The 25892-nt window shown below is 38.1% G+C and overlaps 1 protein-coding gene across 1 annotated transcript in view; it reads right to left on the bottom strand.

The window, feature by feature from the left end:
- Positions 1-8579, bottom strand: part of ENPEP (glutamyl aminopeptidase) — a 103560-nt gene extending 94981 nt beyond the window's left edge. Inside the window, exon 1 of the mRNA XM_060088564.1 lies at positions 7736-8579. Within this exon, the coding sequence (XP_059944547.1) occupies positions 7736-8409 (674 nt within the window). The 5' untranslated portion in view covers positions 8410-8579. The remainder of the gene's footprint in view (positions 1-7735) is intronic.
- Between the last annotated feature and the right edge of the window lie 17313 nt (positions 8580-25892).

The following is a 25892-nucleotide window of genomic DNA, read 5'->3' as shown; positions in this document are numbered from 1 at the left end:
CCTATGAAATGGGAGAAAAGATTAGCAAATGATGTGACCAGTAAGGGGTTAATATCCATAATACATAAACAGCTTATATAACTCAATACCCAAAAAATGAACAACCTGAATAAAAATGGCAGAAGACCTGAATAGACAATTTTCCAAAGAAGACATACAGATGGGGAACAGGCACACAAAACATATGCTCAACATCACTAATCATCAGAGAAATGTAAATAAAAACAGTGAGATATCGCCTCACACCTGTCAGAATGGCTATTATCAAAAAATACAAACGTTGGTAAGGATGTGGAGAAAAGGGAACCCTGGTACGCTGTTGATGGGAATGCAAATTGGTACAGTCACTATGGAAAACAGTATGGAGGCTCCTCATAAAACTAAAAATTGGACTACCATATGACCCAGCAATTCCAGTCCTGGGTATCTATCTGGAAAAAAAATAAAAACACTAATTTGAAAAGATACATGCACTCCAGTGTTCATAGACATGATATGGAAGCAACCTAAGTGTCCATCAACAAGTGAATGGATAAAGAGGATGTAGTATTTATGTATACAATGGATATTACTCAGCCATAAAAAAGAATGAAAGTCTGCCATTTGCAGTAATATGCATAGACCTGAAGGATATTATGCTTAATGAAATAAGTCAGACAGAGAAAGACAAATATTGTATGTTATCACTTATATGTGGAATCTAAAAAATAAACAAATAGAACAGAAATAAACTCACAGATATAGAGAACAAACTAGTGGTTACCAGTGGGGATAGGGAAGGGGGAGGGGCAAAATGTGGTAGGGGATTAAGAGGTACAAACTACTATGTATAAAATAAATAAGCTACAAGGATATATTGTACAGCACAGGGAATATAGCCAATATTTTATAGTAACTTTAAATGGAGTATAATCTATAAAAATATTGAATCACTGTGTTGTACACCTGAAGCTAATATAATATCGTAAATTAACTATACTTCAATTATTTAAAAAGGCCCTATTTGTATATGCTACATTCCATCCAGAGTTACTAAAGTTTTCTAAATATATGCAGATTTGAAAACAATGTATACGAGATAGCAATACAAAACCATTTTAGATCACAACTTCTTTGGAGAGGTTTTATTCAGCGATTGAAACTTCTTTTTTAAATTAGATGAGTTGATTTGCAAGTTAATGGAAAAGGCCCGGCTAATCTCACAGTATGTTCAGGAGTAACTCTTGGGTATGTCCTAAATAATTATAATGCCAGGCAAATGTGCTGAGGTAAACCATTTGTACATAGGGGCCTCTCTGTGTTTTAAGTCACTTACTAGACCCAGCACATTAAAAGTATAATTCTGTGTAGCTTAATTACAAAAGGGAAGTCATTCCTCTGACTTCTCTGAGTGCATCAGATCAAGGTGACCTTAGAGAATGCTGAAGAGAGAGGAAGTGATGATTGCAAGCACCAACCGTTCACTCTGAATCAACTTAGAAAAAACCAACTACTTGATTACCTCATAAATCATCTGGCATACTGTTTCCAATGAAGACTCTCAGGCTATGTTCATCAGTTTAATATCTTGAGCCAACAAAATAAACAGCAAGGTCTGTGTGAAAAACTTAAATGAAAGACTTCTGATGCAGGCGAGGCAGCCACAATGAAGTGTCTTTGCAGACTAGTAAAGGGTTCCAGAATTCGGTAGAGGAGCTGATCAGTGCAAGACAACCCATCTAGATTATTCAAACTCCAACCATTTTTTTTCGCTACGCGGGCCTCTCACTGTTGTGGCCTCTCCCCTTGCGGAGCACAGGCTCCGGACGCACAGGCTCAGCAGCCATGGCTCACGGGCCCAGCCGCTCTGCTGGCATGTGGGATCTTCCCGGACCGGGGCACGAACCCGTGTCCCCTTCATTGGCAGGTGGACCCTCAACCACTGTGCCATCAGGGAAGGCCCTCCAACCTATTTTTATGGTGGTTTGAACCAATTAATTATTTAAATTTATTTTCCAAATGCTTTTTTTTCTATGTAGAGGATACTCAAGGTCAAGTAATATTTCTTATTGTTTCCTTGCTTCCAAAATAAAGGAAATTACTATGCATCCTGCAACACGTAAGCAAGACACCCCTGCTGAAGCTGTTCTTTATTGATAATGTGCATACTGATAGCTCGACATATCAATACAATGAATAAACTGACATACAATTAAAATGTCAAGATCAAAACTACAAATGAGTGTACATATCTGTGCGTGAGGATATAATGCACGCACACATGCACACACACACACTTTATTATCATCTCAATGATTTCTGCTCTGTTTCCACTTAACTCTTAAATTTTTATCACAAGACCTAACCTTGTGCTTCAGATTTAATTATCCAAATGCCTACTAGACGTCTCTTCCTAGATGTCTGACAGGCATTCAACACATCTGCCACCAAACTCATGACCTTCCCTTCTAAACCTGGTTCTTCTATTTTCAATATCAGTGAAAGGTGTGGGCTATCAGATCAGATATCTGGAGCATCCTAGATCTATAACTCATCTCTTCCCCACAGCCAGTCAGTCTGCAAATCCTGACTATGTTACCTGCAAGCTATTTTCTCCATTATGTTCTCTTCTGTCTGTCCTGAAATCACTGTCCTACCTGATCCTCATAATCTTCTCTTTCCTGGATAACTGCAGTTTCTCTCATATACTCATGTATAGATTTAGTTCTTTTCTCCCCATGTAAATAGTCATTGGTTAACTTCTCCTGCATAATGCCTGTCATTAATTATCCTTACTTTTTTTTTTTCCTGTGGGTTTTCCAGAGTTATCTCTAGCTAGCCTCTTCATATAAACCTCTCCTACAAACTTACTTCTTCTCCCTACTATGCTTTTTTGACCTAGTGCCTTTCCTGTTTGCCTGCTTTTTACCTTCTTGCTTGCCTCTTCCTATTGAAATCCCACCATTACATCAAAATTCAGCTTCAATCCCAGCAATGCTGTAAAAACCCAGAAAACCCAACCGGAAACCATCTGTCCCTCTTTTAAATTCTTGTTGTAATTCCTGTCAATTCCAATGGTTCTCAGTCCTTAAAGTATGAAGACTGCATTCCTAAGTCAAAAAAAGATTCTACTGACTTCTCTTGCCTTTGACAAGACAGGGAGAAAAGGAACCAAGGGAAGTTTTCCATCCTGAGTGGGAAGGTGGAGGTGTCATTGGTTGAAATTGGATTCCTCTATGGGAAAGGGGCTGTGGCGATGCAGCACGTCCCAGCATGTTCCAGAGGACACTAGTGTGAGAGCCTATATGAAAATTTCTATATATTCATTTAATAATCATTAAGTTCTCTCTGTGTGCTAGGTAGTGAACAAGAGAGACTCAGGGACCCTACCCTCAGGGACCCACAGAAGATTCCACAGTCTCATGCAGTTGGGAAACTGCATACTATGGCAGCTTCTAGAGGTTCAAAATGAATATTATCATGTAAAAGTCTCTGAAAAGTCCCACCACTTTAAAAAACTTTAAAGTTTAAAAACCTTTAACATAATTTTGTGTTTAGTATTATTTCCCAAAGAAATTTGGCCACAGAATCCCTCCCTTGCATTTTTCTGGCAATATCTATTAATATCCCATGCAACTAGAACTCTCTGGAACAGATATTTAGGAAATGCTGTGTAAGAGCAACCCAAATGAAGAGAAGGAAATGCTGAACCTTGGAGAGAAGAGAATACTGTTATATACTTTGGAGATGTGAGTAGAGGGGAACTCCGAGAAGAGAACAACTGGAAATCCTACATAACTATTGAGAAAGAGTGTTGAAGCGGTTTGGTGGTGTGGGCAGGAAAACATTCCAAAGGTTCCAATCCTTCAAAGTGGTTTTCCTCAGACCCAAAGGAATAGACCAGAGAGTAGGAAAAGTGGCTGTTAAGTTTCCCAAACTTTCTTCTCCTGAGCCTCACTATAGCTCTCTCCCCGGTGAGATGATACAATTATTATGGCTAGGGAACTCTAAACTGGCTCTACCTTCTCCAAGTCTCCATTTGCCTCTGAATTTTGAGGGAAAGAAGCTCAGATAGTTGTCTCTTCTCCATGAAGTTCAAGTGTCAGTTGTATTTACAGAAATCAAGTAATTTTGGTTACTATTGAGTGCACTAATGTTTATTTGCATTGTGATTGCGACGGTCATATCCCATACCGCATATACTCAATCCTGGAGTTAATTTTACAATAAGGCAGAAGGGTTGGAAAGTATAATCTTGATGGTATACATAAAATGTATTACTCTGATGGCATTTGAAATTGTATGAGCATCAAATATTACAAAGTTCACTCTATAATCTGAAAGGATGGTGCTGTTCCCCCTGAACTCACTCTTGTGGGGCCCTCCTCTGCACTCTGTAGATGAGACCCGCTAGAGAGGCCTGCATTGTCAAAATGTTATTCACAGGGTTGAAAGAAAACAATGCATTTTTCTCATATGCTTGAAATATTTCATAATAAGAAAAACAGAAAGTATTCCATTGAGCCTAAATGAGGTTATTGAGTATGTTCCAGAACCATTCCAAAACCATGTGTGCAGTGCAAAACTGGCTGCATCCTGTGTGATGTGAGAGCTTCATCTGCTACCAATGAAAACAGACAAACCTGGTGACACCAGTCCTCCATGGGAGCCTAATTGAGCACCAGCCTTCCTCCCCAACCTTGCGTCACTTAGTATTTCTGAGTATTTTAGCAACTAAGACAGCTAAGTTTCAGAATGTCATCTCTCAAGTATATATCTTATCATAAAACTAACTCATACAGTAAAATAATCCAAAGAGTTAGAATGAATAATATATATTTTAGCATTAGTAATTTTTTGTACTTATAAAATATATAACAGAAACTTATTAATGGAACTGTGTTCCATAATTTTTGGCCTTCCTGTAGTGTATAGAATTTTATAAAGTATTTTGATGGCTTTACCCAGATGCAATTTCTGTTGTTTTCACAACCCAAAAAGCAGTTTTAAACTCAGCAATAATCATTTAAAAGTTTTGACTTGTTTTCACTTTACACTAACAGATTTTTAGAATCTCTTGAAGGTAGATATTCTTTAGAGTATTATTCCTTTACCAAATTGCAAACACTTAAAAAAATCATCTTATCGTTAGTAAGGCTCAGAGAAATAAGTTCTTTCATTCATTGTTTGTGGAAATGTAATTTGGGACATATTTTTGAAAGTCAGTTTGGAGACACACGTATACACACGTGCATGCACATGTGTTATATATGTGTAGATGTGTGTATATATACACACACATGCATGCACTCGTACATTTGTAGTTTGAGCCAATTTCCTAAGAAATTTCCTATAGAAATATTAGAAAATACTATTCATAGTTTTTTATAAGGTTGTTCATTACATTTTATAGGTGTTTATAGGTAAAAAAATAGAAGCAATTTAAGTGCCCAAATCTAATGGGAAAGTTGAATGAATTACATTATATTGATACAATGGGCTATCATATATCCATTAAGTCATTTGTGGAAGAATACCAAATTATATGTTAAAGTGTTGATATATTGTAAAAACATGTTACACAATACTATATACAGCATAATAATGCCATGTTTATCTGTATCCAGAAAAAATAGCTAGAAGAATGTCTGCCTAAATGCTAACAATGACTATGCTTGAGTGATGGACTTATAGATGGATTTTTTTTCTTATAATTTTCTGTTTCTCAAGTTTTCTGTAGTGAATGTGTCTTATTTATGAAATAATTAAAATAAATGTTACATGTTTCTTGACATATTTGTACCCTTTGACCCAGCAATTCTATTTTTCGGACTATATCCTAACATGAGAAAATAAATAGACACACACTTACAGAGGTACTTACAACTATGTTCTTTCTGACTTGTTTATAGTAATAAAATACTGGAAGCTACTCGAATGTCCAACATTAGGGAATTGGTTTTTTAAAAAAACTGCATTCATGCAGTGGAATATTGCACAATCTTTAAAATCAGATTCTTGAAAATATTTAGCAAAGGGAAATGCTTACAATATATTCAGTTAAAAGGTATATGGACAGAGAGAGATATGTAGACATAATTACAATTTTGATTACCTAAAAAAAATTAGACTATACATTAACGTTTTAACAGGGCTAACCACTGGGTGGTGAAATTATTTATAGGTTCTTTTTTTCCTTTTTATAATTTCCTATGCTTTCAACATTTGTAATTTTTATAAACAGAAAGAATATGTAAACAATAAAGAAGCTTGTTTTTTGCAAGTAATATTAAGATACAGTGTCTAGGGCTTCCCTGGTGGCGCAGTGGTTGAGAGTCCGCCTGCCAATGCAGGGGACCCGGGTTCATGCCCCGGTCCGGGAAGATCCCACATGCCGTGGAGTGGCTGGGCCCATGAGCCACGGCCGCTGAGCCTGTGCGTCCGGAGCCTGTGCTCCGCAACGGGAGAGGCCACAGCAGTGAGAGGCCCGCGTACCGCAAAAAGAAAAAAAAAGATACAGTATCTATATGAACATGATCCCTCCAAATATTTTTTTCAGACTATCATTTCTATTCAGTTTATTGCTGTACTACACAGTGAGATAAGAAAGTATAATATTTTATTTTTATCCCTGGGTCTCTGACAAACAATAGGAAGAATTTTGACCAAAAGATTTGCTTTGCTCTATAAAATGCTTAAAACAACATAGGAAAGGAATATTCAGAGGGCTGGCCTCAGTCTCACTCTGAATAGTGATATAAGGTTTCTTAATCATTTACTTGTTCAGAATCTAAGTAGGCAAAGGTCAAAGCAGGTTCAAGTTCAGTGGTACCTCAGGTGTAGCCTTCCTCTCTGATGCAAGGACCACACCCACAGAGTGAAGGTTTTTTGAGTTCATTGAGAGAGTTTATGCCTTTGACAAAGCTCTAGTAATAGCCTCTGATTGAGCGACAAGGCAAGTAACCATTTGGCTAGACTCAGGGAATGTAAGTATATATACATGTATACTAGGAGGGCTGTGGGGGGGGATATATTTATGTTCTTAATTGCTTAATATATCTTTTATGTCACAAAAGCCTTAGCATAACCATGGCATACTGCATGATAGTTAATAAGCCTGAAGATTTATCCGTGTGCTACCACTAATGTATGGACTCAATGAGTATTTATTGAAAGCCTATCTGTAAAACATGGTTCTGGCCATATGAGATTAAAAAGACATAGTCCTACCTTCCTTCCTAAATGAAAACACAAAGACAATTGCTTGGATTTTACATACTCTTTCAATGTTTCTTCTCCAGTAAAACAGACAAAATTATAATTGATATTTACTGATTTTCACTTAAATTTAGTGTGATATCATTTTAAAAGTTCACTTTAAAATCATTGCCATATAGCCCAAGAATATCACCAGTGAAATTTACCAGACACATGTATTTTTAAAGTTTGAGGTAGTTCATGTAAATATTAAGGATAGAATGCAGTATATTATGATTTTTCCTGATGAAATAAAGGACTTACACTGATTTTTTAGACGCCATGCAGCTCATTCAATACTTTCAAATTTTGTGGTAGGCTTTGAAAATATAAAAGGTCAAGAATTTTTGCTTCCCAGATGAACAGGCAGAAATGAAACCAAGTTTAGATAAAGATCAGACCATCAATATAATTGAAAGGTGGAAAGTGAAAGGGAAGGAGAAGAAATGGAAAGCAAATATATAGCTTTGGAGAAATAAAGCAAAAAAAAAAAATTTACTTGTTTTGTCCTTTCTCCATGTATGTTGTTTTATAAAACCCCACGAGCGAGCTGTTCAGCCGGCCAGCGAACTCCATGATCAAGTGGTAGAGACCCTTGCCACCGCTGGGTGCAAGCTCTTCTTCTGTCTCCACCACCACATACTCCTGCTTTTTGTATTCGAAGCACCGCCTGACTTTCACCTGCTCCCCAGAGGGCTTCCTCAGCACCGGGAGCTGGGTGATCCTCGTCTCCCGGAGGTGCAGCCACAGGTTCCAGGTGGGTGAGCTCACGTTGATGGAGATGTTCACGCTGCCCGTGTACGTGTCCTCCTCCAACAGGGGCTTCACCTCCAGGTCGTAGTGCACTGGGTTGATGAAGTCAGGCAGCCTGAAATCTTTCCAGCCTCCACTTTCATCTTCACTGGCAGGGCAGACCCCCTGGTCCTGTGGAGGGCTCAAAGTGGGAGGCTGTGGAGGGCTCAAAGTGGGAGGCTGTGGAGGGCTCAAAGTGGGAGGCCTGTGGGAAGGAGCCTGGGTTGTGCCCTGTCCTCCATCGGTAGAGTAACACGATCTGGTCAAGCCCACGGAAAGTCCTACTATTAATCCGACACCCACCACCACCGCACAGATAATGGCCACATGTTTCTTTTTAATGCAGTATCTCTTAGAGCCTTCTTCCTCCTCCAAGATCATTTTTGTTTCCAAAGTCAAATGCTACACATAAAAGGTTGTTAAATTTAACTAACTAACGTCAGCAGTCTTCCTTCTTCAACTGGAAGGAATTCCCTGGTTTGCCAGCCTGCTTTCGCCTTTCCCACACCTCTCTCTCTCTGGCTGCTTGAATCTTTTCCTCTCCCTTCACGTTCCCACTAGACACTCAAGGATGAATGTGGAATCAAGGGGGTGGGGTAAGGACTCCAGAAGAGGAGCTGAGCTGGAGGAAGAGGACTGACGAGAATATTGTCACGGCTCCTCTTAAAAACAACGCATCCCCCACTCCACCCCTCCTACTGGAGTGAGTTAAATATAAAACAGGGCTTAGCTTATCAGCCAGTGGGAGGATGATCCTTTGCCAAAGCTCTGTCAGCAGCTTTCGAGGAGAGAGCGTTTGGGAAAGAGGTGTGCTTGTGATGGAAAAACTCACCCTTTGCCAGTGAGTCTGTGGCTTCTTCCTGTTGTGTGCACAGTCTCTCTCTCCTAACCAAAGGGCTTCTTGCATCTCAGCTATTTTTTAGGTAGCTGTGTTTTCATTCTTTTTCCTCTTATGTAAACATTCAGATTCTGCCTTTTGCCAAAGTCAGGTCCTGGAGTTCCGTGCACAGAGTGATACATAAATTCAAGGACCGCTTAGGTACTGAGTAAATATTTGTTGAATTGGTGGATTAGTAAAGCATGGCCAGGTCACCCTAAATCAGTTCAGTTGATGCTGGATGAAAGAGAGAAGGAAACATAAATTAGTCAAAGCAGTACTGGAGCTGAAAAGCATAAGAAGAAAAAAGAGAGACAGAAAAGTAATGGGTTGGAAGGACAGAAGGACAAGGAAGATAAACTTGATTAACTTGTTAGGTTAAATAACTAAGCTCTTAGATAATCTTGCCTAAGTGAGATTGAATTCTTTAGCTTAGAGTGTGGTAGATGATGTTGGAGGAGATTCCAGATGCAAAGTTGGCTGTTGAAAGATCTGTTATCTGCCCAAACCTATTGCCTCTGAATGAAAAGCTCAAGATGATAGAAATCACAATAATGACTTCCATGTTTATGAGTAGCTAAGATGTATACATCCAAAGCCATCTCTAATAGTAGCAGTACAATCATAAATATAAAAAATTAGCTTTCTATATGCCAGGCACTATGCTAGGTACTTCATAGAAGTTATCATTTAAGACTTACCAGCAACTCTATGAGACTGATACTATTATGATGCCCATTTTAGAGGTGGAAGGACTGACATTCAAAGAGTTAAGTCATTTGCTCAAGGTCACAGAATTGGAGCTTGAACTCAGGTTATCTGAGTCCAAAATCCAAATATCTAACTATACTGCCTCTGTTCTCTGAAGAGGAAAAATGTTTAAGGGTTAAGTAACCATGAAAAACTTGGTCAATATTTCCCAAAGTGCAATCCATGGATAATATTAATAGATATAATTGCAAAGCAGGCAGTGCTGCGGTAGATAGAGTTAAGAATATTCTTTCACTACCTTCCATTCTTTCAGAGCTTCCAGGTGGCACTACCATCACACTGTGAATCTCCCAGATAGGATATGCTATTGTGTGATTTCTATATTTAGTTAATGAGAGAGTTTGTTTGGTGAGGTACCTTTTGAGGGTCTTGTGTTCCCACACTCTGAAAAATGCTACTTTAAACTGTTACAAATTATAAATTAAATACACAGATAAAAAGAGAAGATTTTAAGAATGAAAGGGTCGACTTTGGTCTATGCATTTCTATTGTTTTCTCATAAAATAGTAATAAGAGAAATAAAGGCAAGAGGTGTATATTTTTCTAAATCATAGGTTCATCTTGTTATTTATTAATTTCACAATCTGAAGTAATCCTAAACTTTAATCATAGTATGTTTAATTTTGGTAAGTCAACTTTATGAATTTTAGCCTTGAAATCCCCTTTTTTATCAGAAATATCATCTGATGTTTCACTAAATGTTTCACAGGTCAAACATTTTAATGTGTTCTCCATAAATTAAAAGGAAAGTGTGGATCAAATTTATCTCAGCATAATGACTGAAAATAATGAAAAAGAAAAGGATTTTGAAGAATGTACATAAAATTATGTTAAACTGGAAGCATTTTTTAAAAATCTCAGCTAAGGCAAACATACATAAAACTCTTAAACTCAATTTTGTCTAGAAAGACAGCAGTCTTATCACCAGGTCCCATGTTTGCACTAAACTGAACAAAGAAGATAATAGACCTTTGGAATAAGGTGCACTTAAGGGGGTTTGAGAATGGCCACCTGCTATCAAATATCTCTCCTATTTTGCCTGAAATTCCACCATAAAGGGTTCATTGTTTATAGATAAATGCAATTTTTTGCTAGCAGAAATAAAATACCTTAAATCCATGTACTTTGTGTGTGTGTGTGTGTGTGAACACGTGCATAAATTTTTAGTCTAAGACCCAACCACAACATTTTATTAGTACCAACCTAAAACAGCCACCTATATCCAGTGAAGGGCATCACATCTTATCCATGTCAGCATATTAGGGTTGCCTGAGGTGATAGAGGTAAAACGTCCAGCCAGAAAAGTGGGAGTAGCAGAGCCAGCCTGTGCACTAAACACATTTAGGGTCACCATATTAGGGTTTACTAAATATAAAGCCCCAGCTTTCATAGTTGGTAATGCTGCACTCCATTGCAGCAGTTCTTGCTGTCCTTCTTCCTGACACTGGAACACTGAGTCTGTGGCAGGAGGCTCTTGATCTTGAAAGCCCTTGTTCCAGATCCAATCCACAGTGAAGGTCAAGGCAGCCACTGGCAGGACACACACACACACAGAGAGAGAAAATCTCCTATAATGAGACCAACGCACCATCATAGGCACTCACCTAGTTAAACAGTTTATATTGATTAATCTTATGTTGAAAAATCTATATTACATATAACTACTTGGGAAAGGCTACATCTGGTCAGTTTCCATTTAGGTTCAAGCCAGAGGAGAGAATGTACGGCCATTCACTGTAGATCATAGACCACACTCCCCCATAGCTTTTGACAATGTGTATTACGATCTTGTACCCCAAGTACAAATCCAATATCTCTCCCATATATGACACTCAATAAATGTTCATTTATTGCTTTTTGAAAAAACAAGTGAATGGATAAATAAAAAGGGGAAAAAGAACACCAAGAATCCAGAATGGGAAGGGTTAGTGGGCATAATATGCCAGAAATGTTGAGAGAAAATAAATTCAGTTCAAATTCCAATAATGACTAGAAAGAAGTTCCCTGGAGGTGAGGACTTGAAAATCATTCCTGATCTTGAGAAGATAAGGAACTTCCTGGCTAATTCCTTCCCACAGCAGGTAGATTGATGCAGGAGACCCACCATAATACTGAATACACAGCATATACCTCCCTTTTTCACTTGGAGCTTCAGTTTAAAGCTCTTCTGTTAAGTCTCAGGAATTACACATATCCTTCTATGTACATGGGGTGCTACTGGCTTACCAAAGAACTAGGAGCATCTCCAGAAATGTCAATAATTAACACCACAATGTGATTTTTTTGACTGGCTCTTCACTCCTATTAGTTGATTATAGCTGAATGGTTCAGGAAAAAACCAAAAATGGCAAGCTAGAATTACAATGGAAGAAGCAGAATCTGCAAATTGGGCTATATTATATAAGGAAGAGGGAGAATCAGAATGAGTTTCTTTCCATCTTGCCACAGGGTCTCAATTATCAACCATGTCAATTCTATAAACCCCATGGTCAATCCAAGTATTTCCAAACTTTAAAGGTTTAGTTGGAATTTAAAAAGGAGAGTACCATTGCATTTGACTTGGACGACCATGCATTCTAAATCCATATTGGCAATGTTCATTGTGATCCTGGTCAATTATATTTTATTTTATTTTCTATTTGTCATCTTTTGTTTGGTCTCAGCAACAGTTTTAAAACGTTCAGTTGGTCCTAAGACTAAGTGATCTCTACTGAATTTCTCCAAGAGCTGAAAATAGCTGCAGATGTCAGGCAGAAAGTGTTCATCAGGCCACATCTAACTTTTGTTGGTTGATAATGATGAATGTGTCCAATGATAGCACAATAAGAGGAACTACACAGTAGGGAAGACAAGGAGGAAAAGAGTGAGGAAGAGGGTCAAGAGGTAAGGAAGAGGAGGGGAAGAAAAATTTTCAGAGAAACTGATGAGGATAATAAACTTCCAAAATACATTCAAACATAATTCAATAAAAAATAAAAATAAATGAAACAATACATTTATGTCTTCTCTATTTTTGTTGTTTCCAGACTGATTTGAGAATCCTTCTGTAAGGTTTTCTGGGCACACAGACTGTGCTCATGATATTCCCCACCTACATAGTCCATGGGCACCAGGGTTTCATAAGTCACAAGCAAGAATCACATTCCTGTTTCCCATTTGGATCGCTCTAGAGAGAATTGGTGTACTTTACCTACCTCTGAAAAAGTGTCTGTGGGCCACTATTCATTCATTTGCCTTTCAGTCATTCAGCAAATATTCATTCTTTCAACCACTCAACAAATATATATTAACTCAATAAATATTTACTTTTCAACAAGTATTTACTGGATAAGGAATTCTAGGACAAACTTTAAAATGTGGACATTAAAAGAAATGTTAATAAATACTCTTAAAGACATGTGTGTAAACCCTTGCTTTGTTCTTAGAATGTATCAATAGAAGTTTTGAAAATATTCAGAAAAAGAAAATAAAATGAAAGGATTTTTATTATTTCTATAATTTTAAACTGCTTTTATATTGGGTTCCCTAATGTGCAATAATACGTTGGGAGACAGTGGCAGGACATAGAAACAGCAGAAGAAAAATAATAGTGATAATATAGTCTAGATTTCTGTTCTAAGAATTTCAAAATTATCAATTTTCTCAGTGCAATAAATAATAGCTCTATATTCTGAGTTTTAAAACTTCCTGAAATGCTTAATTCATTCAACGTTTCCTTTCAGCCTTTTGTATTGTCAAAAGTCTTGGCAATATTTTCTTCTCTCTCCTCTCCTATCTGCAGAAGTCTGCAAAAATAATGTTGGTGGGGCTTCCCTGGTGGCGCAGTGGTTGAGAGTCCGCCTGCCAATGCAGGGGACATGGGTTCATGCCCCGGTCCAGGAGGATCCCACGTGCCACGGAGTGGCTGGGCCCATAAGCCATGGCCGCTGAGCCTGTGCTCCACAACGGGAGAGGCTACAACAGTGAGAGGCCCACGTACCGCAAAAAAAAAAAAAAAAAAAAAAATGTTGGTGTAGAGAAAATATCTCAACCAATGTTATTTTATCCCATAAAGAATCCAAGTGAATTATACTAGTAATGGTGATTTTGGATCTCGTTCCCCACAAAAATTCTAATAGACCCATTCTTCATCTTAAGTAATATTATTTCTTTCAGAGGAAAAGCCTGTAATCTTCCAATTTTTATTTATTAGCACTGACTGGTTTGAAAATTTCTTTATTACCACATTAATTTTTTTAACATCTTTATTGGAGTATAATTGCTTTAAAATGTTGCATTAGTTGCTGTTGTATAACAGAGTGAATCAGCTATAGGTATACATATATCCCCATATCCCCTCCCTCTTGCATCTCTCTCCCACCCTCCCTATCCCACCCCTCTAGGTACCACATTAATTTTAATAAAGTTGTCTTTAATTTTTGTTTTTTTTGGAAGTAAAGATTTTAGGTGCATTAAGATGATCTAAGACATCCATATGAGCAACGGAATGTTTCTCTGTTGGAGCTCTCTTTTCTTAGCATATATTCTGTTTTTTGTTTATTACTTCCTTTGTATGCTTGTACCTTAAGCTGAAAAATTGTCCCCTTAAAACATATCCACATTCTAATCTCTGGAACCTGTGAATGTTACCGTACATGATTTTTAAAAAAAAGGTCTTTGTCGATGTGATTAAAGAATCTTGAGATGGGGGGATTATTTGGGGATTAACAGGTATCAGGGTGGGTTTTAAATGCAATCTCACATGTTCTTATAAAAGGGAGGCAGAGAGAGATTTTATGCACAGACACACAGGTGATGTGAAGATAGAGCAGAGAAAGATTTGAAGATGCTGGTCTTGAAGATTGTAGTGATGCAGCCACAAACTAAGGAATGCTAGCAGCTACTAGAAGCTTTTGTAAGAGACAAGGACCATATTCTTCCCTATAACTTCTGGAGGAAGAATCGCCATGCTGACACCTTGATTTTGGCCCAGTGATACAGATTTTGGACTTCTGGCTTTCAAAAATGTGAGAGTAAATTTCTGCCATTTTAAGCCACAAGCTGGTGGTAATTTGTTATAGAAGCCACGGGAAATTAATACAACAGTCTTTAGGTATTCATTCAACAAACATTTATTGAGAACCACAATGTGCCATATATTTCAACTGATCGAAAAGCACTAACTAAGAATACAAATGAACACAGTCTCAGAGTAGAAGAGTTTTTCTCAAGTAGAAAGAGTGTTGGAATAAGATAGAATATTGGCTTTTGGGACAATGGCATACTCTCTTCTTTCATTCACTTCTGATTTTCTAGAGATACACTTAAGAACTCTGTTTTTGTTCTTCAGGAGCATATATAGCTCTTACTCAAGGTTTTAGAGGATTTTTATACATTTTCTTTCCAGTTGCCTTCACCATGGAATATTTGTTAAGAGGGTCCATAAATTATTTCTTCAGTGAATAAGATGTATGTGTTTCTATATAAACATTATGACTCCTGGTAATTCCCTGGCAGTCCAATGGTTAGGACTTAGTGCTTTCACTGCTGTGGGTCCAGGCTGGATCCTGATCAGGGAACTAAGATCCTGCAAGCTGCGTGGCATGGCCAAAAAAAAAAAAAAAAAAAAAATCATGACTCCCATTGAATTTATCTGAATCAGTTATTAAGTTTATATCTGGGGGGAAATTTATATTTACTTTTGATTTGGAAGCTTTAATTCTAGATGCTTTTCTTGGTCAGTGATGTTGCAAATCCAGGGCAAAATAATACTGGATAACTATAAATATAACTGGATAATTATAAATAACTATAATAATACTGATTCTTGTGGACATAACAATTCCCTTCTATCTTCTGAATACATTGCCTCATTTACTTCTGCTCTTGTCATTGATGGTAATCTGGTGAATTATTTAACTTCTACATTTAGACACTTTCATTTGATGTCTTGATCTTCATTAGCTTTTAGAGGGTTTTCAGGTGACTTTTATTCTTGGTTTATCTGATATCTTTTGCATCTGTGGCTAAGATATTTATATGCATATATTGCAACAGTTAGCTTGATTGCTTAAAATCTCTACTCAGGGGCTTCCCTGGTGGTGCAGTGGTTGAGAGTCCGTGTGCCGATGCAGGGGACACGGGTTCGTGCCCCGGTCCAGGAAGATCCCACATGCTGTGGAGCGGGTAGGCCTGTGGGCCATGGCCGCTGAGCCTGCGCGTCCGGAGCCTGTGCTCCGCAACGGGAGAGGCCATAACAGTGAGAGGCCCGCGTACCGTAAAAAACAAAACAAAACAAAAAAACAAACAAACAAAAATCTCTACTCAGGATTCGGACACATCTCCAAGTGTGAAATCATCAGGTATAGCCTACCATGGGTTGGAACATATGAAAATTTCAGATGTCCTTGGAGAAAGAATTTCTTTTGGAGTGTATAAGTCAGGGATGCTTTTAGTTCCAAGTAAAGAAAACTTAGCTAACTATGGCTTAATCTATAAAGTCGTCTAGTGACCTCCCATAACAAGAAGTCTGGAGGTAGGGAGTAGCATCATGGTTTGGCAGCTCTGTAATGTCATCAGGAAACTAATATGTGACTATCTATTCATTCTGTCACCTTTATTATGGGATCCCAAGCTGGTTGTCACAATTACGGCTATGACAATCACTTTCAAAAGCAAGATGTGGAGGGTGGAAGGAAGAGTAACTTTCTTTCCCTTAAGAGTTCTTTCCTTTTATCAGTGAAGAAAATAATTTCCCAGCGGTCCTCAGCAGGCTTCCCCTGACATTTCATTCAGGAGTCCTGACTCACCTGGCCCTTCTGTAGCTTCACCTGGTGGAGAGGTATGTGATAGAAAGACTGACTTGAAACACCACCAGTTTATCTCTAGAACAGCACACATTGCTGGCGCAAACTCAGGATATTTGTTGGCAAATAAGAACAGAGAAATGGCTGTTGGCTAGACAATAAAGACTGCCGGCACATAGCAAGGAGCACAAACAAGGCCTGAATAGATCTTATCTGTGGAGAGCGGAAGGACAAATCTGAGAAGAGCAGAGAGTTTGTGCTTCCTACTGTTTTCTACCTGCTGGCTCCATCCTCCCAGCATCTCAACTTAAGGTTTTTTGTTCTGTTTTCTTATTTTTGTTGTTGGTGGTGTTTTTTGGGTTTTTTTTTTTTTTTTTTTTTTTTTTTGGCTCTCCAATTTCCTGTCTCCTCACAACTTCCTAAAATCATCTCCATAGCACTATGGAAAATTTTTCAATGAGTCCCATTCACCGACAGGATCAAGTTCATGACATGGTATTCAAAGCCCCAGTTCCCTTCACTCCAGAAAGTTCCTGACATCTCAGAATCCTTTTTCAAATTTACCCCAAGCCAAACTGGTCTACTGATTATCTTGCAAACATACATTACCCATTGCTATCATGATGCATTTGCTTGTGCTGATGCTCCTGCCTGGGTTTCCCTTTTTCCTTCCTCTTCTCTTTTTAATCATTCTCAGGACCCAGCTTACCTCTCTTCTCAAGTAAACAAACATTCACTGATCCAGATGGACCAAAATGGTCAATCCTCTTTACCTCCTATAAACACACTAGATGTCATTCATTTGTCATTTATTTTTAGTCCAATCCTCAAATGGCCAATTATTCTGTGTATTAGTAAATGTAGTCTAACTGCCCAAACAAGCAGTACCAGTATGTTATTTATTTCTCACACAGGCCACATCCAAAGTGGATATTTTTGTTAGTGAGCTCTCCTAGATAGCACTCCTCCAAGTCAGGAATTTAGGCTCCTTCCATCTTGTGGTGTTGCCTTCTTCAATATATGGCTCCAAGGTTGCCACAGGAAGAGAAGAGAACAAGAGGATCTCATACTGGATTTTTTTTTTTTTTTTTTTTTTTTTTGCGGTACGCGCGCCTCTCACTGTTGTGGCCCCTCCTGCTGCGGAGCATAGGCTCTGGACACGCAGGCTCAGCGGCCATGGCTCACGGGCCCAGCCGCTCCGCAGCATGTGGGATCCTCCTGGACCGGGGCACGAACCCGTGTCCCCTGCATCAGCAGGCAGACTCTCAACCACTGCACCACCAGGGAAGCCCTCATACTGCATTTTTAATCACCTTAGCCTGGAAGTTACTTTCACTCACAACCATTGGCCAGAACTAGTCACATAGCTCTTCATGAAAGCAAAGGGGCTGGGACAGGCAGGCAGCAACAACAACTCTAGCCTTCAGGAGAGGAGCATGTGTCTTTGGTGGTCAGCTAGCCATGACTGCCCCATGCTGGCCTCCCCTCATTTTAGGATGATTTTGCTGGTATGCTGCAGTGAAGGAGAAGAAGGTCATATGTAGAAGAAAAATGCTGTGCCATTTGCTATTATTTTTATCGAGTCCTAAGGCCATATCCAAGGCAAAGTGCCTTCTCTCTTCAATTCTTTTCTTTCAATAATTTCATGTATAAAAATTATTCACCTACATGCTCATAGTTTATACTTATTTCCATCACCACTGCTCTAAATATTTATTTTAACTTGATTTTTCCTGAACAGATTTGTACTGTGAGGGGGATGCACATAAAGTGATTTACTCTAGCTTCCACACTGCTTGTAGGGATGGCTTAGGTACAGCAACTCCCTATTTTGTTTTCCAAAGGTCAGTTTATTGGCACTTCAGAATACCATAGAAACAAATGGAAGTAAAGGTAATTGCATTCAGGTGGAAGGAAAGAAGAAGGAAATGGAATGAAAAAGAACCAACCTTCATGGTACATACTTGGTACCAGATGTCTTTTATTTGCTGTCTTTTTAATGCATCCAGCAGTGCTATGAGTTAGTTATTATGGGTCTCAGCTACTACTAACCATACCATGCTATCTCCAAATCTAATAGAAGGAATTTAGTACTATTTATGGGCTAGTCCAGATTTCTCCATGAATAATTTTTTATTTTAGGTACATTATGGACTATCTAGGTCTTTGCAGCTAGCCTAAGCAACAAATCATATTTATAATATTGTTTTTAAGTAAAAATGTACTACAAGAGCCAACACATAAGACCTACTTATTTTTCTGGTCGTCAGGCCTGTCAGGACACTGGGAGAGTCCCCTTCCCAACATGCACACTGCATTGCATGGTGCCAAATTCGTAGAAGATATTATACAGGTAGAGTGAGTGGTTAAGTGATAATCAGATAAAATTTAAGTTGAAAGAGAAACTAATTTCCTCTTTTAATTATAAATTTAAAATTGAACTGTTTATATAACAGCATTTTCTCAGATTTTCTCTCTAGAATATTAACCAGTTTTGATTATGATACCACATATAAGTGTTTTAATTAGAATCTAATACAGGTTTATGGTAGAAAAAAGAAAATGCACAAAGTGTAATATATGTGGCCTTACATTAACTGATAAAAGCAGACAACAAAGTGATATATACAATATGAAACTCCTGTTGTAAAATATATATACATAGAAAAAGACTGGAAAGCATAAATCAAAGTGTTAAAAGAAGTGATTTTCTTTGGTGATATATAAAATTATGGGAAATTTCTTTTGCAACTTTGTGTTATTGTTTTTATTTTGTTTGTGTAGAGTATTTTCCTGAAGATATGTTATTTAGTATTTAGGAAAAAAACATGCATATACATATTGTTATACAGGGTCAAGTCTTCCATGGAAAAATCTAGATATTTATCTGCATCTGTTACTTCCCTGTACTGTAATAATTGTCCTCCTAAATCTTGATCCATTAAGTTAAATAAACTAAGAAAAGATGTTTATACTGTCTCTAGAAAGTACAAATCCATTTCCTGTCATCATTTCATATTTCCAGTTTATTAGGATAAGTTAAATTATGTGGATTCCCCTTTTTGCACTTTTCCATAAATCACATTTTTGATTGCTGACCTCCTATTTCTGCTGAGATTTCCACTCCATGGATTATCCACGTCCTTCCAATCTTCTTTCCCACATCTCACCCACCCCACCCATCCTGAGGCCCTCTTTCAGACATTGTTAAGCATTATTCCTCCCCTTGGAGGCTGTGTTTTACAACATGGATTACAAGACAGACAAATAACAAATATACCTTATTAAGCCTTTATTAAAGACATCTTGACATTCAGACACATATGTAGATAAAGCAAATGTTTCACATTTTAAAATCAGATTTTTTTCTTAAAGAAAAGCTTTATGAATTTTTATAAAAAGTTTACTTTTCCCTTTCTCATTCCCAAACAATATGATTTACACCGAGGCATAGTAATCTTTTAAAAACATAAGTCATATTATTTCCCTGCTTACAACTTTCAGTGGCTTCCCAATGAAGTTGAAACAACATTGAGACACTTTTCTACGGCCTGCAAGTACCTCCAAGATATCTTTTCTTTTTATCCCTCAGCCTCCATTTTTCAAGAACTTTCTGTTCCTTAAACGCTCCGGAGTCCCACTTTGGGGCTATTTCCTTACTTAAAGCATGTCTCCCCAACACCTTTGTAAGGCTGCCTCCTTCTCACAATTCATGCCTCATCTCAAGTGCCTCTTCCTCAGGCAGGGCCTCGCTGACTACCTTAGCTTCATTATCACTGCCCTTCTCCCTCTCCTTTCATGCTGTCTGTCTCATTACATTACGTCATAGTTCTCATAGTCTTCTCTCCACTAAGATATTTCACTTAGTTTTTCATTAATGTGTATTGTTTGTCTTGCCAACTAGAATATAAGCTCCACAGGGTAGGAACTTTTTCTTGTATCCCTATTGCTAGAAGTGTGCCAGGCACATGGTAGGCACAAAATAAATATCTCTTGTTTGGGGATGTAAACAAAAATTGGCTTTGAATCATACACAGTACCTTGCCTTGTTTGCTCCTAAAAATGGCTGCAGGATCTGCAGCTCAGGACGTAAGGAGCACACCTTCTATCTTTGAGCAGGGAAAGTCCTTTCTCCCAATTCCTTTAGACTCTGTTTATCACCATTCTTGAACTGTCAGTGCCTTTTCAGGCCACCACCAAAAGGGCAATTGTCCTGATTCCACTTTTACCTTCTGACTTTCACCAGGTTCCTGAAAACTCCTGTTAGTTTCTATAATGGAAAATCAGCCTCAATCCGTGAATCTCACGGTTGTTCTTTGGTCTACAAAGGTGAAACTATGGTGCTATCGTCAGCAGGGTGTGTGCTTTTAGTTGGATTGTCACTTATCTGTCACATCCATGCCTTACCCCTGAATTACAGCATTTTTCTGCAAGGCTGGTCAGTAGGACTTAGTACTGAGTCTGTTTTAGAACTTAGGTCAAAATGGGAATTATGGAAATTAGCATGATTTCATTAGCATCACAGCCTAACAAGTTTTTCTAGTTCATCTTAAAATTGTATTCAACCATAACTTATTTAAAAATAAAGATAAATTTATCTTTCATAAGAACATGGGAATTTAGAGCTGCATTGCAGTTTAGATATGATCTAGTTTATAGATAAGAATATTAAAACCCAGGGTGAGGCTAAGTAACCTTTCAAAGGTCAGTGAGCCAGGTGAAGGCAGAGCCACATTTAGACACCCAGTCCAGCGCTCTTTCTACTAAATCTAATGAAAGTCAATGTTCATTAGTTATAGGATTAACTATTTTGCAATATTTAATAATTTTTCTCATCGTAGTGCCTGGCACATAGAAGGCAATCAATAAAATTGGCAACACATGAATGAACCATTAACATGAAGTTTTTAAAAACATTTTTAAGGGTTTTGACTTCAATATGGAATAGCAATTATAATGTCTTGTTGCTTTTCATTTATCTCTGTCTTTTGAGGTTGTAAAACACAAGCATGGCTGTTATACACAATGAATTAAACAATATTAATTTACATAGTTATCTGATTCTCACGTGTTTCATTTCACACACCTCTGCCTGATGAACACACCCTGGGATGTGTATCCATCTTTGTATTCATAATGCATATATATAATTCCACTTCTGATGTGAATAGCATAGAAATATTATTTTATTTATATATTGGTAGTTATTTCTAAAAGGAAAAAGGTGGAATTCCTGGATTTAATTATCAATACTTATTCTTCACACAGAAGTGACTTTAAAGTATTTTGCACTGGAATAATGACAAAGATAATTTGGCATTATAGTTGAAAAAATATCTTTGAATCCTCTGTGCACTCATAATATTCAAAAATTTATATGATAGGGCTTCCCTGGTGGCACAGTGGTTGAGAGTCCGCCTGCCGATTCAGGGGACACGGGTTCGTGCCCTGGTCCGGGAAGATCTCACATGCCGCAGAGCGGCTGGACCCGTGAGCCATGGCTGCTGAGCCTGCGCATCCGGAGCCTGTGCTCCGCAACAGGAGAGACCACAACAGTGAGAAGCGTGCGTACCGAAACAAAAAAAAATTATATGATAAAGTCATAGCATGATGAGAAAAAAATTCTATTTGACATTAAAAGTGAGATGTTGTAGGAAATGGGAAATGAAATAAAGAAGACTTCTTGAAATTTCAATCTGAAGAGTAATTATAATGGTGACAATAATTTTATGAAATGCATTGCCAAGTTTCATTTAAGATGTTTTGAAATTACACTTTATATTTTGAATATAAATCGAGCCAATTAAGGAAAAGTTCCCATAGTCCAAGAGAATGTTTGGCTTTCACTTATAAGCCATGCACTGGAGGGTTCATCTATTATGTTCTAAATGTAATGACCACTTTTCAGTGCTTTCACCTCTCTGTTTGCATGTATCTCTCTTTAACTTGCCCCAATTTACCTTTGTGCTGTAGGAGAGCACGCAGCATTATATTTACCTTCTTCATGGGTTTAATTTTTTTCGTTTGTCCAATTCCATGGGTCTTAACTTTCACTAGCTCTATTTAACACTTCTCTTGATATATATAGAACACTATTGCTTTTCTGTATCCTGGGGGAGGGAGGAGTAAATAGCACACTCCCTCTGCTTAATTGACAAGCAGTTCCACATTCAGCAGTTTTCTAGCATCCAGTCTATAGGATCACAGACAGTAGAAAAATGATGCTACCAATCTTTCATGAACATACACAGCAGTATCGAAACAACTTTGTCTCATTTAGTCATGTTCACTGAATCAGGTAATGATCAGAATGATGGGCAATTCTTCACGCAATTATATACTCAATGAAACAGTACCTGCCTTATGAACGATGTCTCTTCCTCCCCATCTTGGTGAAAGAAGGGTTTAGAAGCTATTTTGTGGGACCACCACAGCTGGAGAGCCCAGGAGAAGCTGGGATTCAGCTGTCTCTAGGAGGTAATGCTTCAGAGTTTCTACTGTAGGGAATGCTGAATTTTACAATTGTTTACAACTTCCCTTTCTTGAAACTTTCCTTTACCTTTGAAGGTGAGTCTGTGAAGTGAAAGTTAAAACAAAATGCGTCATAATGAATCTTACAGAAGAAAAAATTCAAAATCTGTTTACCGAAATCCTATTAAGCACACCACAAGTCCCACTTCTTCCATGAGACGTTTTTAAACCAACCCAGTTAGTGATTACACATCCCTCTGAACTTAAGAATATGATTGTTTTCTCTACCACTTGTTTTATAACCCATGACATTTGTTCTATTGGCACTTCATATTGTTATTTACCTCTTATTTACCTTTCCTTCCCTTGTGCTACTCTTAATAAATACATGACTTACTTCCCCACTAGATCATAGGCACTTCCTTGTCAGATACTTCTGTATTCTTTGAAGCACCTAAAACTATCATTTTTGTGAAGTTATTTTAAAAATTAAAAGATGAATTTATTTCCATGTGGGTGAGTATAGGTTCTTGAAAAGTACAATATCTGCTTTAGACAGTAGCCTTTGTAAGAACTCAGAGGGGGAATGAGGGTTTCTTAGATTGGTGCATCTTCATGCATGGAAGGTAGAATAAGATATCTTTCTCTACAACCCTGCTCTGGAGAATCACCCAGGCCTCATGTAGGTATGTGCTAGGCTGCTTTGTATCCACTTGAAGTATGGGTAGTGAAATAAATCTGGCAAACGTGACCATGTATTTTCAGCAAGGGTGTTCTTGATAGCTTTATCCCACTCCTGAGCTAGCCCACAATGTGTCCCTTTTGTATTCCACTCCAGATCCACAAGTAAGCAGGCAGACTGTGCAAAGTTCCAGAGCAGAAGTACTTGCTATGTTTTTATATTCTGTGAGGCATTCTTCTTCCCATAGGTTGAATTGTTGAGAAGAGGTGGGTAGAATTTTAATTATGTGTGGGTAAACACTTTTCAAATATGGTGTTTGAACCTGATGTAAAGATTTAGGACAGATTTGCCTAAAAATCCCAAGAGTTGTATTGGTAAAAAAGAGATTGAGACCCCAACCCAAAGGCAAAACCAACCAGGTTTATGCCCCGCCCCATAATCTTCCTCATTTTTTGATAGACTGTGGATTATTTCGGTATTATGTAATCTGCTATGCAAACACAGCTTTAAGTCCCTTCTTCCAATAAGATTGCCATCTATAAACCTGTCTTGTTTAGACATTCTCAAAGTGCCACTTCTTCAAATCATTCTTCTCACGATGGAAAATTATTGAAGTCTGTCTGATATTCAAAATTTGGGTGTACTTTCATTTATAGCCAGGATTGAATAACAGGGACCAAATTTATCTTTCCATCTGAAACTACAAAGAAAAGGAAAATAATATGAAATTATATGGTTTTCAGGACACCAAACATCAGGCAACATAAGACAGTTATCCTTGAAAGACAGGAAACAAATTAGATGAGTCCTACTTTTGCCCCAGCTTACTACTTTAAAAGAGTTTCCAGGCTGTGGTGCAAATAGGAGGAACACAGGAGGAGTTAGCAGACTCCTTGAGTTGTGTTGATGGACCTGAGAATCCAGGGAGACAAAGGCAGCTAGAGTTCGAAAAACAGAGTACTAAAGAGGAGGGAGAATCCAGAGATATACAGAGTGTCCCCCTGACTATGCAACAGTATACTCATTACTGTATATATGTGAGGAAACTATCAGAGGCAAGGAAATCCCCCAGAAGACTTAGAGAGATGAGTATGAGCACTCACACAGGGTATAGTTCCTTTTCCAGCCAGCCAGTTGGGAAAACATCAATGTGCCCAGGACATAAGATAAATTGTTCAGAAGGGTTTAGCTTCAGCCATGGGAAAAAATTAGCCAAACACTGAACATGGCTCTGGTCCCACCTAATAAATCTTAAAAGCAAGACCCAAAGGGATAAAAATGTTTCCTACTATCTTAATTGTATCCCAGAACAAAGCTCAATATTGATAGGAATACAAAAATATCCAACATTCAACATGATAAAATTCACAACATCTGACATCCAATCAAAGATTACAAGGCATGCAAAGAAGCAGGAAATTAGAATATTTAAATAGGTGGAAAATCAATCAATTGAAACCAGAACTGACATATTAGAATTAGCAGATAGAAACACTAAAACAATTAGTATAACTGTATTCTCTATGTTAAAAAAAGTTAAGTAGACATGGAAAAAATAAAAATAGTCAAATTGAACTTCTAGAGATAAAAACTATGGTGTCTGAGTTGAAAAATACACTGGATGAGATAAATAGTAGCTTAGACACTGCAGAAGCAAAAGATTAGTGAGGGCATGGTAATAGAAGCTATTCAAAATTAATGGATCCATGTATAATGACTGGGTTGAGGGAAGGCATGGAAGCTTCTAGGGAAAAAGGTTTCCATGAGGGTAGAAAGAGGCAGAATTGGTGAGCTGATCCTTGCTCTGAGTGTATAGTCAAGGAGGAACTATGGTTTCAGGTCTGTGGGGTCACAGACACCAGAACCACTCCCAAATTAGTCATCAACCTTGGTGGGGTGGGGGGTAGGGAGCCTTTGTACTTAGGGTGGTCTGAGTGAATTAAGAACTGTCACGTTGGAGGCTCAGGCCAATTTTAGTGCTAACGTTTATGGCTGTGTGGTGACTTTGCTATCTTGTACCTGAAGAACCACTCTGGTGATTGCAGCAGCCATCACTATGAAGACAGTAGTAACATGCTCCAGTGCAGGCTGTGATGAATGGAGAATTTCCTTGGACTCTACAGGTTTCAGCTGCATTAACAGGCAGAAGCCAAGTAGTGTATTCTGCACACTCAGCTTCTCATAGCCTTTGTGGAGTTCATCATTCTCAGAGAGGGTACAATCAGTTCTGGTTCTATCTGCAAGGCAAAGGCAAACATGGCTGGTCTTTCATAATAAG

This window comes from Mesoplodon densirostris, chromosome 1 (assembly GCF_025265405.1).
Source record: "Mesoplodon densirostris isolate mMesDen1 chromosome 1, mMesDen1 primary haplotype, whole genome shotgun sequence".
Lineage (NCBI taxonomy): Eukaryota > Metazoa > Chordata > Mammalia > Artiodactyla > Ziphiidae > Mesoplodon > Mesoplodon densirostris.
This window is presented reverse-complemented; position numbering and strand designations above follow the sequence as displayed.